A 20801-nucleotide genomic window follows, 5' to 3' on the forward strand; every position below is an offset into this window, starting at 1 on the left:
GCCAGACGACAAATTTGAGGACTCAATCAGGATTGCAACTCGTCAGAAAAGAGACGACAACTTTGAGGGTTTAAGCTGATAGCGACTCGTCAGACTAGAGACAACAAGAATTGATGCCCACGAAATTAAAGTCTCATTTATAAAATCAATGAAAATTTTTGGCAAAAAGCGAAGCTGTTGCTAGATAAGAAAATGTGTAAAAGTCGTTGCAAGAACCTGAAAATTGCAGTAAAGAAGAATGAGAACATTTGTTGAAAAGTAGGCGTAAGAAGCGAGCGAAGTTGTGAAATTCCATTGTTACAACGACAACTTTACGATCCCTGCAAACATTTTCTATCGTGCGAATCACTAAATCTGCACTCAAGGAAGTTGAAAACAATCTCAGGCGATATCATTTTTTACTCTAATTAGTGTTTCGGTACGGGAGAAAACGTGCCACTTGGCGGTATATACCCATGAGTGACTAAATAGGGACTGAAAAAAATTTAAAACTCGATTATAAACGCCATTATTAAAAAAAAAATTTTTTGCCTTATATTTTTTTTACCTTTTAGAGTGAAGCTTATTTTTATCTCTCTAATTTATTTCTTTTTTAAATCGATATTAATAGTCTAAGATTTTATTTGCAATGTTTCTCCCTGGCTGGGATTTGAACAGCCAACCTTACGAATGTGAGGCGTATGCTATCCCTCTGTGCTACGCGCCTTTCTTCATAACAGAAGGCTAAGTAAACATACATTCTCTTGTGTGGAGTTTTTTGAGTTAGCATCTAAAACAACAACAAATAATCTATTTTTAAATTTGTAAAAATAACAGTTGATTATGAGAAACTAATTAGCGAAACATGAATGATAGAATTCCGATAGTAATGTACGTTTTGTTTTTTTAAATCAAGAAATCTCTACAAACTATCGTACAAAAGAGGCTAAAAAGTGACAATTCTGGGAGGGAGTGAGAAAGTCACTTCCAAATGTTTGGAAGGGAGAGACACATGCAGAACTCTAAGCCGAGTTGTTTATGTTTGTATGTTCGTGGAGATACATCCCTCCAAACATTTGGAAGGGAATTTCTCACTCCCTCCCAGAATAGTCACTTTTTAGGTCCTTTTGTATGATAGTTTGTAGAGATTTCAAAATTTACAACAACAAAATACATTACTGTCGGAATTCTATCATTCATGTTTCGCCAATTAGTTTCTCATAATCAACTGTTTTTGCTACAAATTTAAAAATAGATTCTTTGTTGTTGTCTTGGATACTAACTTAAAAAACCCCACACAAGAGAATGTATGTTTACTTAGGCTTCTGAAATTAAGAAAGGCCGGTAGCACAGAGGGATAGCGTACGCCTCACAATCGTAAGGTTGGCTGTTCAAATCCCAGTCAGGGAAAATCATTGCAAACAAAATCTTCGATTATTAGTCTTAATTTGGAAAATAAATAAATAAGAAAGAGAAATAAAAAAGCCTCACTCGAAAAGGTAAAAAAAATATTAGGCAAATAAAAATTTATTTTTGTTAATGACGTTGATAATCGAATTTTAAATTCTTTTTAGTCCCTATTTAGTCACTCATGGGTATATATCGCCAAGTGGAACGTTTTCTCCCGTACCGAGACACTAATTAGAGTAAAAATGATATCGCCTGAGATTGTTTTCAACTTCCTTGAGTGCAGATTTAGTGACTCGCACGATAGAAAATGTTTGCAGGGATTGCAGACAAAAACATCGTATTTGTGTGAGGTCATTGGTGAGAATTTTCCAATAGGATAGTTTCTATTTTATATTTTGTTTTGATTATAAGGATTTATATTTTCTAATTGTACTTTGTGTGAAGTGTATTTGTATTGACTTTTTTGCGATATTTAAAATTTTTATAATTTGAATTATTGATAAGATGTCAGGCATGGACACGGAGAGTATTTTAAGGATGACTGTTGATGCCTTAAAAGAGAAATTGAGGGAGTTGGGTCTAAGTACTCAAGGTTTGAAAGCAGAATTACAGGGTAGGCTTTTTGAATATTCGGGTGATATTCTTGATAGGCACTCTGTTGGAAATGTAGACCCCTTGTCGAGGTTTCAGTCGAGAAGATTCTGTTACAAAAAGTATGCACACCCTTAAAGATGTGAGAGACAGTTTGACCGAATTCACTGGAACAAAGTCCCCGGACGTAAATCAGTGGCTAGGTGAGTTCGATGAGATGGCTGAAATTCTACGTTGGTCACAATTGCAGAAGTTTGTTTATGCTAAGCAATTATTGAGCTGTGCTGCAAGAGCATACGTAAGAAGTCAACGAGGCATCTGTGATTGGGATAATTTAAAAAGGTCGTTATTAGAAGAATTTGGTACGACATTATCCGCTGCTCAAGTTCATAATCATAATGAGAAAAAGACGTTTGCAGCAGAATGGATCTTTGTTAATGTATTTGTACAGTCTAATAGAGATAGCCAAGATGTCAGATGTTGATGAGAAAAGTGCCATCGCATATTTTATAGATGGTAACCCAGACTCGAAGGTCGGTATGACGGTATTGTACGAGACTGAGAACATAAAAGGGCTCAAGAGAAAGATAGCTGTTTACGAGAAAATTAGACAAAATTCTCAGTCATTAAATAGAGGGAAAGTTAAAAATTTTTCAAGTACTGCAAAGATGACGTCAGGAAAGACGAAGAAGACACCAGACCCGAAGAAATGTTTTAAATGTGGTGAAAAGACACATTTGGCTAAATATTGTCCTGGGAAACAATATAAGTGTTTCAAATGCCAAAAGTTAAGGTATCGTTCTTTTGAATGCGATTGGATAAAGGAGAAACCAGAAGCAATTGAGAAGAAACAAGAAAAGTTCGAACTCAATCTTTAAGGATGTGATCATTCAAGGCAAAACACTGTCTGCTTTGATTGATGGTTTTACTTACTTTTACAAAGTTGCTGAGTGTAACGTTAACCACGATATAATGGTTGAAAACAGTTTGTTGTTGAGAACTGAAATGACTATGGTGAACAGATAAAAGAATTGTGGTAAAAGAATTATGGCCAGATAGTAACCCACTTATATCGGGTTTGTAAGCCTGACCATTAATCGGGACACAGCTAGCAACCAGCGATATGTACACGTTGTATAGCCCTATCTCGGCGGTACCGGACCTGACTGCTATCCCCATGCATTCCATGTAGGGGTCACTAGCGCCATGCGCAGGCGAGATAGGTCTATATTGCACGGAATGGTGTATTACGAAGGCCAATCCCCCACCTCCAATCCTTGAGCGAACCTTACGTAGCACATTGTAACTATGATAACTGTGCAAGCTGCAAGTGTTGGTCAGCTTTGTCTCCTGGATCGCTGCGACCAATATGCTCTTCCGACTCATAAAGTCCACAATCTCATTGATCTTGCCACGAAGTCCATTGCAGTTTAACTACAAGAACGATACCCTTCCCGGCACTGGCCTGGTAATATTTGGGCTGGGATGCTGCCGTTGCGTAAATTGCCATACGGGAGAAGTCGGTGGGGTCACATAGTCCAACGACGAGGACGCAGTGGGCGACGACGACGACGCTTGTGACCCACTGTTGGCTATGTTCGCACAGCACCTTGCGGCATAACCAGTATGACTATACTCCCATAGTGAAGTGAGGCCAAAGCAAGATCGGAAATGTACCCACTCCAAGCACCGGCTACACCTCACCGACACCGACCGATGATGAAGGCAGTTCTGGCAAACCGAACAGAACCAGGGTCCGGGGTTCTTCTAAATCCCGGCACGGACCAGAAGCGTGCGGAGAAGGCACTCCGGGATGTGCCTCTTTCATGACGAAAAAGGACGAACACGTACACTGAGTCGGCAGCCCTTGCCGATGAGGATTCCATCGGGTCAATCCCGTGCGTACAACCGGCTGCCATGGGATTGTCGCAATTATCCAAGGACAGAATTGTAAATCCTTCAATGAGTAGCGAAACCAGAGGCCGTGTATAAAGCGAGTGACTTAGCGGCAATTAAACGTACTCAGTTTGGACCTAATTTGAGAATATGAAGCCGTGGGTTTTGTTATCCGAGACGTATTGCCGTCAGAAGGTCCGGTTGTAGGATGGTAACCCTGACGATGTTAGGAAAGGACAGACTGTAGATGAAGAAAAGGATAGACAGACGACACTGACTAACGTTAGCTTTTTATACTTTATGGGTTGTCTCCCTTAAACACTCTCTCTCGGACCGTGGAAGAATAAAGACGCGTGAAGTTATCTTTTCTTGTAAATAGTTTCATCATTTTATTTAAATTAACTGAAATCAACTGAAATACTTTTAAGTTCTTTTACACAAACACTCAAGAAACATTGTTCTAAGATTAAACGTGTGTGTGAGCGAATTATTGAACAGAAAGGCAGTGACGACGGGAATTCAAGTGAACATTTCCCCAAATACCCCTAGGAGGAGATATAAGCAGAAATATATGCAACTGGGAAGTGTTGGAGGGCCACAGCTTTTCTGATCATCGTTATATTAGTTTCAGCCTTGGCGAAAATACTGCAGCAGTTTTTCCTGGGCTAAACAGAAGAAAGGCGGATTGGGATTAATTTCGGCAAACATTCTGCACGACTACCCCTCCTAGACCTGAAAAGGACGTGTAAAACTGCAAAGGACATCGATATAATGATCAGTCGGATCACGAAGGCCCAGAACGACTCGCTTGTGTCAGCATGTTCTAGGGCCAAATCATAGGGGCAAACTGCGACCGACATGGTGGACCACAGAAATGGTTGGTCTATGGAAGGGCTGCAGAAAACTTCAACAGGACGAAAGCCACAGGGCCCCACACGATTGGCACGTCTATAAGGCTGCGCTAAGAAAATATAAGGGGCGAGATGAAAAAGGCTTAGAACAAATGTAGGGTGGAATTCTGTTTCGTTGGTAAAACGGACAACGTGGTGCCAGAAGAGGTATGCATTATTCAGAGGTTATTGGGGAAATTGTGTCTGAGTCGAAAATCCTTTGGACGATAAAAAGTTTCGACTCCTGTTAATCGCCAGATGTATCATGTATGTGATGTATCACCAGTTGAATTACAAGCTATGTCCGACAGACTGGCTCCTTGGGTTAGGGAGATATACTCTGCTTGTATCAGCATGTCTATATACCTGTGGGGTGGAGGGACACAAAGCTCATTTTCGTTCCAAAAGTAGGAAAACCTTACCATACGAAGACGAAAGATTTTCGTCTTATTAGTCTGTGATCCTTTATGCTGAAGACTTTATAGAGGTTGACAGAAACATATCTTAGGGCAAAGATCGCTGGAGATCACCTGTCTCGTGCTGCAGCATGCATATGGTAAGGGCCCACTGAAACAGCCCTTCACGACCTAGTCGTCTACAAAAGGTTTCTCTCGTTGTCAAGGAATATACAATGGTAGCAGTTGTTGACTTGAGGGTGCTTTCAATAATGTAAAACCGATGTCAATCATGGAGGAGCTGGAGTTTCTAGGCATCAACACTACCGTAAGAAAGTTTAGTAAAAACTTACTAATAGATGCATTACCGCAGGCATGTGATTTTATTGATCTTAAAATCTGGGTCAACAGAGGAACACCTCATGGAGGTGTACTGTCTCCTCTACTTTGGAATGTAGCCATTAACAATATATTATTGTCTCTGGAAAAAAGGGGTAAAAGTGGCCGCGTATGCTGTTGACGTGGCAATTGTGGTTAGGGGAAAGTCTACAAGCACTCTTATAGAATTTTTTCAGGAAGCTCTACGTGCGACAGCGAAGTAGGCTGCCGAAAGTGGTTTAGGCGCAAATCCATGCAAGACAGAAGTAGTTCTTTTCAGCAGGAGATGCAAGTTACCCTAATAGGCACTTGTCTCCTCGGGACGAGAGAATGTTCGCTTTACTGAAAGCGCTGCATACCTGGGTGTTCTGCTGGACAGAAAATTGAACTTCAAATCAAACCTTTTGGAAAGGGTAAAGGGCCCTATATACCTGGGGTTTTAGACCGCGTGTCATCCATTGTGTATAAACTGCAGTTGTCAAACCTATAAAGTCATATGGCGTTGTTATTGTAGCAGTGTGTTTTAAACTGAGGCGAAAGCCCTTGCCGATGAAGAACTCCATCGGGTCAATCCGGTACGTACAACTGGCTGCCATGGGATTGAATCTATATGGTGTTGTGGTGGACGGCGCTTCAAAAGTCCACCTACTTCTTAATACATAACCGGATTCAAAGGATGGCTTGTTTGTGCATCTCAGCCGCACTGAGGACAACACCATCTAATGCACTGAATTTAATGCTACATCTTATGCCCCTGGACACTGTGGCTACCCAAATTGTAGCGACCACTGCCATGGAATTAAGGGAGTTTTCTCTGCTTTCCTTGATATCAAGTTCGATGGTTCCGGCAGTGTGAATTACACATACCTGAACCGCTTTTTGATAAAAAGTACTGTTTTACTATTCCTGATAGGACCGATTGGAACTACAATATACCTGGTAACAGAAGCTACATGACTTCTATACGGAGATCCTTGCAATCAAAGAAGTAGTAGAATGGCTAAGATATAATGTCATAACGACAACTGGCATAAATAAATGATCAGACATCCAGGCAGTAATTAATTCCTTGGAAAACGTATTTCTGAATTCAAAAACCGCTCTCCGCCGCCGATCTCGCAACGAGATAGCTGAACAGTTCAATATTCATCTGTTCTGGGGCCACTGATAGCAGGAAATTGTAAAGCGGACGAACTTGTGAGACAAGGAACTACTTTACGCATTCTAGGGGAACTGGACATTTGAACCTAGTCTTCAGGATCAGGCCCGAAGGGCAAATGTGACCTAATATTAACTTGAAAAGGTCTATTGCTTTGCTGTCGCTGGCTTGAACGGACGTCGCAGCCATTGTGTCCGTCATGGTAGGTCTCTCTCTCTGATCGGAAAGCATGCTGACGGACTGAAGGTTGCTAGGAACGACTTTTGCAAAAGTTGTGAAGATATCGAAGAAGAAGAGACTATTGACCATCTGCTGTGCATGTGTCCCGCACTGGCAGTCAGAAGGAGTTCCACTTTAGGTTCTCATTTCTTTGAGAACTTATTTCCACACTGGAATATGGCATAGACAACGCATATAAGTGATGCGCAGAAAGCAACGCATATATACACACATAGAAGTCTTTTTAGTTTTGCTCATCCTTATACAATAAGACTTAGTGAACACGCGAAAATTACTTGTTTATCTTTAGTTTTGTACAAATAATCTGTCTTCTATTACAACCTAAAAGCATAACAAAAGTGGCGACGAGGACGGCGAACTAAAAATTGATCAAGAATATTTTGTTAATATCAAAAACAACGAAACGTCGGACAATAAGTTTTGCAATTGCTTGCAGACCAATAACAAGCGATGATGCAACAAACGCAATTGTTACAGCAAATGACTCTTCTGCTACAGGCGCAAGGAACAACCACTTCCACAGCTGCAAAGCAAACCCCAAGCACATCTAAAGCAGCCTTTATAGAATCATTAGCACATTCAATAACAAGTTTTGAATAAGAGCCCGAAAATGGACATATTTTCAACAGATGCATGTTAGGTTCAACAGATGCATGTACGTTTTCGAAAAAGAGCCAAGCTCCATGGAAGGTCACGACAAAGTGGCTCTCTTAAGGCGGAAATGTCAAATTAGGTACACGAGTGTTTGCAAACTACGTAATACCGGTATGGCCCGAAGAAATGACGCTTGAGGACACCGCAGTAAAGTCGAGAAAACTTTTCGGCGAGGGCTAAACCATTCATGTGGCAGCAGATGCATCATTACACGGGTTGGACCAGTCATCTACCACGCTTTTCCCGATAACAGCGTAAAGGCAGTACATCATGTTTCCATATCGTTAACTCCTGCTGAACGTAAATTGAAAAGGAAGGTCTACCCCTAATATTAGTAGTACAGCGGTTTTACAAAATTTAACGCAAATTTGCTTTGCACATTGACCACAAGCCGTTGCTATCAATATTTGATTCAAAGAAGGAAATTCCAGTTTACACAGCCAACCGTTTACAACGTTGGGCTCTTATTTATTTGGCTGATGACCATTAAATTAAGTACACTAATACCGAAAATTTTGGTCACGCAGACGTATGTCTCGACTTATCAGCCATTAATTGAAACAACGGCGACTACGTCGTTGTTTCAATTGCAGGAGCAGAGTAAAATCATAGTCAATGCAACTAAAGATGACAACATTCTCCAATCTGTTATGAAATACATGTACACAGTTGGCCTGATTGTAGCTTAAAAGTCGAAATCAATAATACAATCCTGCAACAGAAAGGATTCATTACCAATTCTCTACGGATGTTTTCTGTTCAACAATCTTGTTGTCATTCCAGACAAGTTAAACACATAAAGTTTTAAAACACCTCCATAGAGGACTTTTCTTTCAGCGTAACGCAGCAAATCAATAGATTGAACCTAAGTTTACTGGCCCAATATCGACAAACAAATCGAAGATTACGTAAAAAATTGCCACAACTGTCAACGTGTGGCAGTAACTCCAGTAAAGACAAATCTCTTCGCATGGCCATTGACAACACGCCCGCTTGAGAGAGTTCATATGGACTACGCTGGACCTGTGAAAGGTAAAAATGTCTTTAAATAATTCATTCTTACTCAAAATAGCCTGTTATTTATGAGGCAACAACAACATAATTTTCAACAATCCAAATGTTAAATGGGTACTGCGCACAATTTGGAAATCCGGAACAACTAGTCTCGGACAACAGAACACAGTTCTTTTCAGAACAATTATAATCCTAGTGTGGAGAACGATCTATAGAGCATATAAGGACAGTACGTCACCATCCCAATTTGGATGGACAAGCGAGTGTTTTGTCGACACTTGAGGGGGAAGAAACACCTACTGTAGCACTTAAAAAATTTTTGGAAGTTTATACATTAAATCCAAATGCCGGAGATAGTTATACACCCGCTGAATCAGCTCGGTACAATGGCAAACACGGTACTAAGGATAGGAAGTTCAATCCTGGTGACTAAGTATATGCGAAGAATTTCAAGGCAAATAAGAGCTACTGGGTGAGAAATCATTGAGAAAGTAGGAAATGTCATTTACAACACTCTCATAGAAGTTGGCTTTGGGTAAATTCTAGTCAGAGCGCATGCGGACCAACTCAGAAGAATATTTGCGGATGATGACGAATTTTCTGAATTAGAAACCTGACTGAATTAGAAACGCCTCCAGTATCACCTCATTGGTCTCCTCAGTGTATTACATGCCGAAGACAATCATATCCCGATCACCTATACCGTCTTTAAAGCGGGAAATGTTAGGGTAACCCTTACTGCCACACTTACATGTGGCATGAAAAAGCAGCGTACGAATATAGCAACGCATATTCGTGATGCACAGAAAGGCCGCTTGTGTATATACAATGTTGAAGTCTTTAGTTTTACTCATTCTTGTACAATTAGTAGTAGTGAACACACGCAAATTACTTAAATTAAATATCTTTAGTTTTACGCAAATAAACTGTCTTTTATTACAACCTTAAAGCATAACATGAACATTTGCAAGTTGTTGGGATTTTTAAAGCGATTTGGATGGTTGAACGGTAGGAACTAGAAGACATCTTCCTTCTCCAGTTCCTGTGGTAGCAATGGACGATAACGTCTGAAGGCGCTATTTTACGACATGTAGATGTCTTAAGACATGTCACATTTTGTATGTACATGTAATCGAAAATGTTTGTCAAAATTGTCAAATTACATACGATTCTTACCCTGTAAGTTATTTTCGTATGACATAATCTAAAAATTTGAGCAAAAGCGTAAAATTTTTAAAGTGGTGGGAAAGCTGTTTAAATTATAAATTTGTGCAAACAGAAAATTTGGGTTTGCTTTCATTCGACTGGCAACAAAAACAGCTGATTTCTTTATGTTTTTCTCAGAATGAATCGAGCATGCTCAATCGAAAAAAATTACATATGCTATTTTGAAAAGTCATTTTCATATGTTAGGTTCGTTTGTATCATAAGTGAGCCTGATGTCAGACAGCCACTTAAAACTAACCTATCCATACATTTACTCTGTTTAGTCATATTGTATCACAAGTATTTATCAAATAAGCACCTTGTGTGCATGTTATTAAATGTTAGTCATAATTTAAAATCATACTTCGTTATTCTGCCGCGTATTTTAGACCCATTGATGATGCCAGTCCTGTTGTATCAATAATTGAAGATGATTTAAACCTGGAGGACTTAATGAAGCAAAAGGCTTTGCTACAAGCTCGTTTAGGTGCTTATATGTCTGATACGGAAGGTGACGATAGCCAACCAAATTCAATGCCAAAACGGGTGATTGTTGCATCCTCTGTTCCACAAACTCAAACCTCAAATAGTGTCGAAAAAGTGAAAAGACCTATTGCGATTCCCACTGCATCGTCACCGCCGGCAATATCAACTAGTAAAAGTAACTCCAAAATTTTTAATAATAAAAATGAAGAAAATGATGTTATCTTACTGGATGATTCCAGTGATAGTCCAAATCCAACGGCTGATCGCGTACACAGGGTTGTAAGACGTTCAAAGGAGTCTGATCGAAGCAAAACTGAAAAAGAGAGACTTTCATCGAATAATTCTGCGAGAGAAAGTAAAAGCTCACGCGATCAAAGAGAGTCTCGTAGTAAACAACAATCACACGGCGATCGCAATGCATCAAGAATTCGTAGCCGTAGTCGTTCTTCAAGTAGAAGAGATCGCGATCGATTCTCTAGAGATAGAAGACGTAATGCTGAAGTAGAAGATGAACGCAATCGACAACGTCACCGAGAACACTATGATCATAATCGTCAAATGGAAGATTTGCGCCAAGAAATTAATAGAGATAAATTACGTGAGACGGATATTGGTCGCGACAGAGACAATAAAGCCCGTGAAGACAGATCACGCCACAATGACCGTGGCGGGGGAGGGGGTGGAAATCGTGGAAGGGAGAGGGAGCGTGAGAGAGATCGTGATAGGTGGATGCGGGAACGTTCACATAGCCGCAGTAAGGCCGAATCAGATAGGAAACGTGAACGCGACCGTCAACGATCCGGAAAAGATAGATCGGATCGACCAGATAAAGATCGTTATCGTGGATCTTTGAGCGAAGGACAAAAGGTTCAACAAGCTGATTCAAGCACTGACGAGGAAGTCAACATCGACATAGATATCGATGAAGAAGATGACGAGGAGAAGATCATCGAAATGAGGCGAAAACAAAGAGAAGAGTTATTAAAGGTATGTTTTGTAGCTTACTGATTGTCCGTTTGCAAATGTGCAATGATTTGTTTTTTTTTTATAGAAACTAGGTGATGGCAATCAAAACAAAGGCAAACATTTTGAAAAGGAAAATAAGGATAACAGCACACTATCCGTGTCGGAGGAAAAGCGAACGTCAAGAAACGAAAGATCCACAACGTCGTCGTCGTCGGAACGTCCCAATCGATCACGTTCTCGTTCTCCTAATACTTCAGACTCTTCACGGCAACCCACAGAAAATGCCGAACACACACCAAGAGATGAAAGCAATACAACTGAACAGCAAGGGGAATACAATAAGAACGCCAATACATCCACTAAGGAAAAACGAACAGAATGGGACATGTTCGCCGATCAGGATGTCGATTCAAATTTCGATGTGAGTTGTTGGGCTGTAAAAATCTATCTAATTAATAATATTTACATTAGTTAATTGCGAGATAATTTAAAAAATTGTAGTGAAATTTAACATTTTGAAATACTCACAAATTCTCGCTCCGGTCCTGAGCTTACTTAACTCGCCGTTGACCTCATTCAAATACTAACTATTGCGAAGTTTCGAAACGGTTTTTTAAAATGTCTCAGCAGTATGTGTGAAGTAAAGCCCAATGTCGACTCCATTTTTTCTCATTATTTTTCTTTAGTCACCAAACACAATTGTTCAAAATAAAAATATGGCCGAAAATCCATCGTTGACCGACAATTGGGATGATGCCGAGGGTTATTATCGAGTACGTATCGGAGAAGTATTGGATAATCGCTACGTTGTCAATGGCTATACCGGACAAGGTGTATTTAGTAATGTAATCAGAGCTCGCGATCAAGCGAGGGGAAATGCTAATGTGGCTGTAAAAATTATACGTAACAATGAAATCATGTAAGTTTTGGAACTCCCAAGAGCACGTATAAATGCGGTAATAATAACTTTATCTTTTAGGCATAAGACCGGTTTACGCGAATTGGAAATTTTGAAAAAGTTAAACGATGCTGATCCTGACGATCGTTTCCATTGTCTTCGTCTATTTAGGCACTTTTTTCACAAGCAGGTAAACAAATCCCTATGTGACACTAGACTTTACTTAATTCGTTTCCTTTCTAGCATCTTTGTATGGTGTTTGAGCCATTGGCCATGAATCTGCGCGAAGTGTTAAAGAAATATGGCAAAAATGTTGGTTTGCACATAAAAGCGGTACGCAGCTATACTCAACAGTTGTTTTTGGCTTTGAAACTGCTAAAGAAAACTGGCATTCTACACGCCGATATTAAACCAGATAACATTTTGGTAAATGAAAACAATTTAATTCTAAAATTGTGTGACTTCGGTTCGGCTTCGACCATTAATGATAATGAAATCACACCGTATTTGATATCTCGATTTTATCGCGCTCCTGAAATCATACTTGGCATACCGTATGATTATGGTATTGATATGTGGTCGGCGGGATGCACTATTTATGAATTGTATACCGGTAAAATTCTATTCAGTGGGAAGAGTAATAACCAAATGTTGAAATATTTTATGGATTTGAAAGGTTTGTTTTGTTTTTGTATTGTTTCACGACATCTAAATAACAACTAAACATTTAAAATTATTTTCAGGCAAAATTCCCAATCGCATAGTACGTAAGGGTCAATTTAAGGATCAACATTTTGACCAGAGTTGTAATTTTCTATATCATGAAATTGATAAAGTTACAGAAAGGGTAAGTAGAAAATTGGAAAAATTTAACCGAGCCGAAAAGAAAACGGCAACCTTTAATGACAATTATACATGTACTACATCTGATAAAATCGTATAAAAAAGACATAAAAACGAGAATAACAAAGGTAAAGGTATACAAATCGAAATTTGCTTTATATGGAGCTAAAGGTGTGCGTGTGAGCAGGGACGCCAACTTAGTTCTTTATAGTAGATCGTCATAGATTTAGTCCAAAAGCCCGGAAAGGTACACCTGGTGGCAAACGAAAAAAAAACTCTAAGGGGATTTCTTATTTACCCTTTTAGCAAATTTGAGATTTTTGCAGACGCTTTTTTTCACGGGGACCATTAAACTAGCCTTTTTATTTAACATGAATTGAAATAAAGTGCGACCGAGTCGAGCCTTGAATACCTACCTACCTACCTCCGATTTGGATCAAACTCGCCACAATTCATGTACAAAATTTCAAAAAAAAGACTGATAATCGAGTGTTATATGGGTTCGTATAACCCAAATACTTCTAATTGATGTAGAACAGTTGATGCCCAAAATCGTCTCATATTTAGAAAGCTACATGGGTGCTTTCTAAATATGAGTCGATCTTCATATTTGATTTTCTCGGGCCTCTGAACGCGCGACAATTGTGTACAAAGACTTTTGTTATGACTTCCAACCTATAAAAAGAGTTGAATTGCCGAGAACTTGACGAGTAAAATTCGTATCTGATGTACTACGAGGAAGGCTTGTCCGAATATATCACATAATCCAGAAATTCGAATTTGTCTGTTGCTTTGACTTGATGAGTATTTTTCATTTTAAGTAGTTTGACAAAAACCTCGGCAAAATAGTTAAGTTATGACTTAAAAAGCAATCGTGGATATGTTGACATATTTTTCTCTTGTAAGATGTTTTTAAATTAGATTAAGAAAACACATTTTTCTATTAAATCTTAAAATTAGCTCAAAGACCTTGTTTTGGAAAATGCTGTGTAATTTTGGGGTGTTTTAGGACAAATGGTTCGTAATTTCGATCAGTAACGAATTTTGATAGAAAGAGAAAATCAAATTGCTTTTTATTCGAGATTTTGGGAGGCACTCATCCCGGAGTGCCTCCTCCGCACTCTTCTGGTCGCACTCCGATATAACTAAAATCCGATTTTATGAAATCAGAAGGTCAGATTTATATACAAAGAATACGAAATAATCATGGCAGCCGGTTGTACGTACCGGATTGACCCGATGAAGTCCTTCATCGGCAAGGGCTGCCGCCTCAGTGTACAACACTCTGCTACAACAACAACAACAACAACAACAATAACAACGAAATAATCAAAAATTGTTTGGAAAATGTTTTTATACTCAAAATGTCTGCAAAATTATAAATACTTGTTGTTGTAGCAGTTTGTTGTGTTCTATCTTTCGTCTGCTTGATTCTGATGAGTGTCCAAATCCAGGAACTCTGCGACTAAGATGGGGTGCGTCCACAGGGAGATCCCTGTGGGTCTGTCTGGGCAGTTAAACAGGTGACGTGTATCGTGTGGTCCCTGGTTACAATCGGGACATACATCTTGCACGTCGCCATCAATCCTTGCTCTGTAGGAGTTTAGGCAGCTGCATCTGACGGAACGTAATTGAGCCAGAATTACTCTGGTTTGCCGGGGACGGTCAATTTCTTCAGGTGCAATGGGAGGCGGTCGTTCTCCAAGGACTACATTCACCCGGTAGCCATTTACTGCATCTGCTACCGTGTCTGAATGAATGTTGTATAAATCTGCTTGATATGCCGCTTGATCTAGAGGTTCTCTCTTATAGCGCTCTAGAGGTTCTCTCCTGTAGCGTTCTAAATCATGTACATCTACCTTAAGGCTTCTGGGCGGTGTATATCTATCCACAAGATGATGATTTGGGTGGTCTCTGCGATAACAGCCCAAAAGGTATTGCTTAGACAGCATGTAGTTATGTCTTCGCACTGGTTGGATCTTTGTTTCCTGATGGAGGTGGTCCATATGAGAACTAAATTGCTGTGGCATGTGGGGAGACTGAGCACCACAATAGAAATCATGTTTTGCTTTTAAGGGGAGACATTTCGACTCAAATATGGATATCAATTTCGTACTCCACATCCAAATCCCTTTAATTTGAGCCCGATATTGCCATGGTCGGTAAATAAGAACCGTTTGTTGGTGTTTTGGGCTGGGGCGGCCACCGGCACTTTGCCCTGAAAATATATATGAAATTCGTTCTTTACTTCCAAATACCGTTGATTTGAGTTCCATACTGCTATAGAAATGGAAATGAAGTTCAGTCTAGGGGACGATTTAAGGCGTACCCCCAAACACTTGGCTGCAAAATTGGAAAAGCGCCACCTAAACGTGAACGCAAATTTTAATGTCATATTCGTAATCTACTTCCAAATATCTTTCATTTGAATCATTTATAACTATGGTCATGCCATATTTGTAATCTTTTCGTTTGAGTCTTATGTTGATAGGAACGTCCAATATATCTGTTTAGAAGAGTTTTGGAGTTAGAGTGGCCCGCTGGGTACTTAGACCTAAAATTTAATACGATTTTCGTTTTCTAGCCTTCAATACCTTTCATTTGATACCCATATTGTGCCTATTAGTCCACTTTTGGTTTTAGGGTAAGGGGAATAGTCAGCCACCATCCGATATTTCAAAATTATGTAACCTATGTTTCCTTCCACATGAACCTACACAATCTGTGAAATTTTTAAGAAAATCGGTCCGAGTCTTATATAGTCATGATGGGTCATATGCCCATTTGGGGAGTTTTTGGGTGGTGGGGTAACCCCCTACACTTCGATCTGATTTTGTATGCCAGATTCGTTATCTACTCCCGAATACCTTTCATTTGAGCCCAATATTGATATGGACGTTCAATTTGTCTGCTTTTAGAAGTTTTGGAGTTAGGGCGACTAACCTGCTTATGGACAAAACGAAGAATCTGTGCAAAGTTTAAGATCAATATATATATATATTAATTTCAGCAAACAGACAGATAGACGGACGGACAGACATTACGTATTAGATTTTTACGAAAACCAAAACATATGTAAAGGGTGATTTTTTAGCTATTATCTTTTGGCAGATACAGCTAACGCATGTTTCGTGTTTTGTTTCACTGTCAAACATCTTCAGTTTGGTCTATAGTTTAACCAACTTTTTTCTGCCCAAAATGCATGAGCTTGACTTGCATGAGATATGGTTTCAACAAGACGGTGCCACACAGCACGCGTAACTATGGACTTATTGAGAGGCGAGTTCGGTGAACATTTAATTTCACGTTCGGGACCGGTCAATTGGCTGCGTAGATTTGCGGTTTAACGCCTTTAGACTATTTTTTATGGGGCTATGTTAAAACTCGTGTCTATACAGACAAGTCCGATTCACATTAAATTATATGCAGTGGCGAGAGACCCAACACAGCCTAACAAACCGACAACGGACCCATCACCGACTTAAAGATTCGGAATACTGGGATAGGTAAAGATTCTAATATTGAAGCATTAGGCAGCGCAGCGACAGGAGACTCGATGCAACCCAACGAACAGAGAACCGATGATGGTACCATCACCTACTCCCAAGAAGCCCATTTACTTAAGATTTGGAACGATGGAACTTTTATAAAAAGTCGGAAGATAGGCTAGGCAAAGAAACTAAAACGATGACATCAAGCAGTGCAGTGACAGGAAAGTCAATGCAGTCTAAAGAACAGGGAGCAGACGATGAGATCACCACCTACTCCCAATCTAATTGATGAGGTTCAGGATTGGAGGGTCTCCATGAAATACTCTTTCTCTGACCATCGCTACATTAGGTTAACAAAAGCACGGCCAGCGCCGAATCCGATAAGCTTCCGGAATAAGTTGAAAACCAACAGGACAAAATATGGAAGGCTACTCAGAAGAAGACTTGAGCTAGATAATTTAGACGAAAATGTCAACAGGATTACGACTGCACTGGTGGGGTCCTTCGAAGATAGTTGTCCTCTTCGGGAAAGAAAATCAGTCCAAGAAAAACCCTATTGGGAAAGAGGTCCGCAGATTTTTAATAGAGAACGTCGTAAAAAGTCGTATGTTTATTGGGATGTGTATTACACACGGCTCAAGGAATACAAAAAGATTACCAGAGCGGCAAAACGTGCCTCCTGGAAGCTTTTCTGCGAACAGGTCGATAGCGTTAATGACGCCGCCAAGAAAAAAAATTTTCTCTAAAAAACCCATGTTCAAACTGAAATTTTAGTATACGACATGGGAGTGAGAGCAGAGACAACGGAGGACATGTTGAGGCTTTTGATGAAAACCCATTTTCCACAGGATACGAAGGCACTCACGGAGACACCGGAATCTTGGAATAATGATGTTGGTGAAAGGTTTATAATTACGGAATTTATGGTGAAGGAATCCTTGAGGAGCTTTAAACCATTTAATTCACCCGGACCTGATGGAATATTTCCGGCGATACTACAGAAAGAGGCAGACTATCTGACGCCTCGTCTGGCCAAAATTTTTATAGCGTGCCTAGGACTTGCATTCACTCCGAAAGCCTGGCAGGAGGTAATGATTGTGTTTATACCCAAGCTCAGCAAAGCAAGGAATCGAACAAGCTATGCAGAAGGACCGAAAGGGTATTGCATATGGCATATGACTGGGCTAGACCCAGAGGTCTCAATGTTAACCCAGAGCAGACTGAAATATGCCTGTTCACGAGGAAGACGAAGGTGGGCCAATTTAACACACCACGTTTCCTCAATAAGACGATTTCGATATCTGACAAGGTCAAATACTTAGGTGTGATCTTGGACACATTCAGGAGCATTGTGAAAAGGCTCACAGATGGGACCTGACCTCGAAATGGGACCTGAATCCGAGGATAGTCCACTGGCTCTACAGGCTCTTCGCCTCAGTAGTTTGGTGGACTGCTATGGAGAAAAAGTGCAACATAAGGACCATACAACAGGTTCAGAGAACATGTTGTCGTGGCATAGGCGGAGCGATGAGGACCAAGCCAACTTGGGCACTGGAGACTATTCTAGATATCCGACCCATTGACATACAGATTAAGTGTGAGGCAGCCACTGCGGCTATAAGACTTAAGGCGATGGGAGAATGGATTGAGGATGGGAGCAGCTCATACCATCGCGGTATAATCGAGGCGACGTTAGGAATCCTGGAAGGAAGGGAAGAGGTTTCCGATCGGATACCTGAGATTAACCTTGAAGTCGAGTGCGAGGCACTGCTGCCATCGGTATAGTCTTGGATTGACGGAACCCTAGTATTGCCATCTGGAAGACCATGTTACACTGATGGATCAAAACTAGAGGACAGAGTGGACCTGAGGATTTACATTGAAAAGCCAGGGACTAAGAGTGTAAGCGACAAATGCGCATGCAACATTGTGGAACAGCGAAACGGTCGGTAGAACGGCGAAAATCCTATGGGGGGATCCAGATCGTGAGAAGACGAGGCTATTGCTGAAAGGAAGCAAGAAGGAGGTCAGTATAGCTATTGGTATCATAAAGGGACACATAGGACTACGAGCTCACTTATGTAAAATCGGTGCGCCAAGTGATAGTAATTGTAAGGCATGTGGGGAAAATGATGAGACGTTAGAGCATTTTCTTTGTCATTGCCCGGCTTTCGTGTCTAACAGATACCGGTACTTAGGTGGAGACACAATACCAGGCATGAACCAACTTGGGGAGTGATATGATTATTAAGGATATTGTAAGTAGCACGGAATTCCTAACTTAAAATTTTCTTTTTAGAGGTTACTTAATAGTTTTTAGAGCGCAAAACAACCCGATTACTGGCTAAGGTGTATGTCCATAGTGGCGTGGGGCGGATTCATATCTGTACCCTCTTTTCAACTTTACCTAAATTATATGGATCGTACTTTCGATTCAAATAAATATTTATGCATTTTTCTGAATTTTATGAGTTCTTAGCTCTTAAAAAAATCACTCTGTATATTAGACTGTCTTACGCTCTACGGGAGAATATTTTTTGCAAATAGGAAATATCATTCCCTCACTTTTTTTGCCCTTTGATGCCAAAATGCGAAACATGACGATCAGTGAACCATAACCCGTGCCGACATGACGTTCAAAGATGGATGTATTTATTTCTAGGGAATCCGGTTGAGTATTTTCGGTCGTAGCCAAAATTGGCAATCAAAGGAAATATTTGTGGCATTTATTTTAAAAACACAAAACTGTACACTACACGACGACTACTGTGGCGTGATACTAAAAAAATTGTAAAATGCAAATTTGCCCGTGTACATTCCATTAAGGAACAGGAACAAATCAATGAGTGCTGTCCGATTCAAGTTTAAGGTCAATGATAAGGGGTCTTCTTTTCATAGCCGAGTCCGAGTTTGTAAGTGTATCGTTTGTCCGTTTCTAGTTTTTTTTCCAATCATCACAAAATTTTCCACATATAAGTTTTAAAACCCAAAGACAAATGTTATGAATTTTTGCAAAAATTGTTTTAGATTTAGGTATAGCTGCTATTCATGTATATATCGCTCAAATTTCACTTATATGTATTTAGTTAGAACAATTTGGTATGGAATGACTTATTAGCCAACAGAAAGCTTCTACTAAATTTCATCAAAATATGTACACATAATCCGTGGTAGGCTTATTGTGGTTTTTCTCTTTAATATCAACATTTTTTAAATAAGAATATGGAGTGCATTGTGTTTTTCAATTTTGGTCGGCGCTCCAACTAGCCGGTATGCTTTTTTTAAAATTTACATGCCCTCCAGTAAATTATACAGTTTCTCAATTCGTCACACTTTTTTTGTATGCTTTGCAAATAAAGTACGCGAAAGACTTTCGTAAACAAAAAAGTTTTCCTCAAATGCTTATTTTTGAAATCGGAAGATTTGAAACACAGTGGAATACAATTAATAGTTAACAGAAGTTAATACTCACAAATTCTGTGGGGGCTACAGATTTGGTGAGTGGTGTTTTGTACCCCTAGCACCCCCAAGCTACGTTATGGTTTTTTTAACCGTAAGCTGAGTTTTTCTTTTGAGTCTTGAGCAGGGCAGCCAGATTTGCCAATTTAAACATAAAAAATAGCAAAGTGTCGATATTCTAATTTTACCCTAAAAACTCCAATTTTTTCTAAAATCATGTCTCTTTTTATACCCTCCACCATAAGATGGGGGGTATACTAATTTCGTCATTCTGTTTGTAACTACTCGAAATATTCGTCTGAGACCCCATAAAGTATATATATTCTTGATCGTCGTGACATTTTATGTCGATCTAGCCATGTCCGTCCGTCTGTCCGTCCGTCCGTCTGTCCGTCCGTCCGTCTGTCCGTCCGTCCGTCTGTCCGTCCGTCCGTCTGTCTATCGAAAGCACGCTAACTTCCGAAGGAGTAAAGCTAGCCGCTTGAAATTTTGCACAAATACTTCTTATTAGTGTAGGTCGGTTGGTATTGTAAATGGGCTATATGGGTCCATGTTTTGATATAGCTGCCATATAAACCGATCTTGGGTCTTGACTTCTTGAGCCTCTAGAGTGCGCAATTCTTATCCGATTGGAATGAAATTTTGCACGACGTGTTTTGTTATGATATCCAACAACTGCGCCAAGTATAGTTCAAATCGGTCCATAACCTGATATAGCTGCCATATAAACCGATCTTGGGTCTTGACTTCTTGAGCCTCCAGCGTGTGCAATTCTTATCCGGTCAGAATGAAATTTTGCACGACGTGTTTTGTTATGATATCCAACAACTGTGCCAAGTATGGTTC

The 20801-nt window shown here is 39.9% G+C and overlaps 1 protein-coding gene across 5 annotated transcripts in view; it reads left to right on the forward strand.

The window, feature by feature from the left end:
- The window catches only part of LOC106085570 (serine/threonine-protein kinase PRP4 homolog), a 62868-nt gene that overhangs the window by 14590 nt on the left and 27477 nt on the right, over positions 1-20801 (forward strand). For all 5 annotated transcript variants that reach the window (XM_059362114.1, XM_059362115.1, XM_059362116.1 and 2 more), the window contains exons 3-8: positions 10202-11285; positions 11350-11685; positions 11951-12183; positions 12244-12352; positions 12406-12838; positions 12906-13009. In XM_059362114.1, the coding sequence (XP_059218097.1) occupies positions 10202-11285; positions 11350-11685; positions 11951-12183; positions 12244-12352; positions 12406-12838; positions 12906-13009 (2299 nt within the window). The remainder of the gene's footprint in view (positions 1-10201; positions 11286-11349; positions 11686-11950; positions 12184-12243; positions 12353-12405; positions 12839-12905; positions 13010-20801) is intronic.

The sequence above is a fragment of the Stomoxys calcitrans genome, chromosome 2, assembly GCF_963082655.1.
Source record: "Stomoxys calcitrans chromosome 2, idStoCalc2.1, whole genome shotgun sequence".
Lineage (NCBI taxonomy): Eukaryota > Metazoa > Arthropoda > Insecta > Diptera > Muscidae > Stomoxys > Stomoxys calcitrans.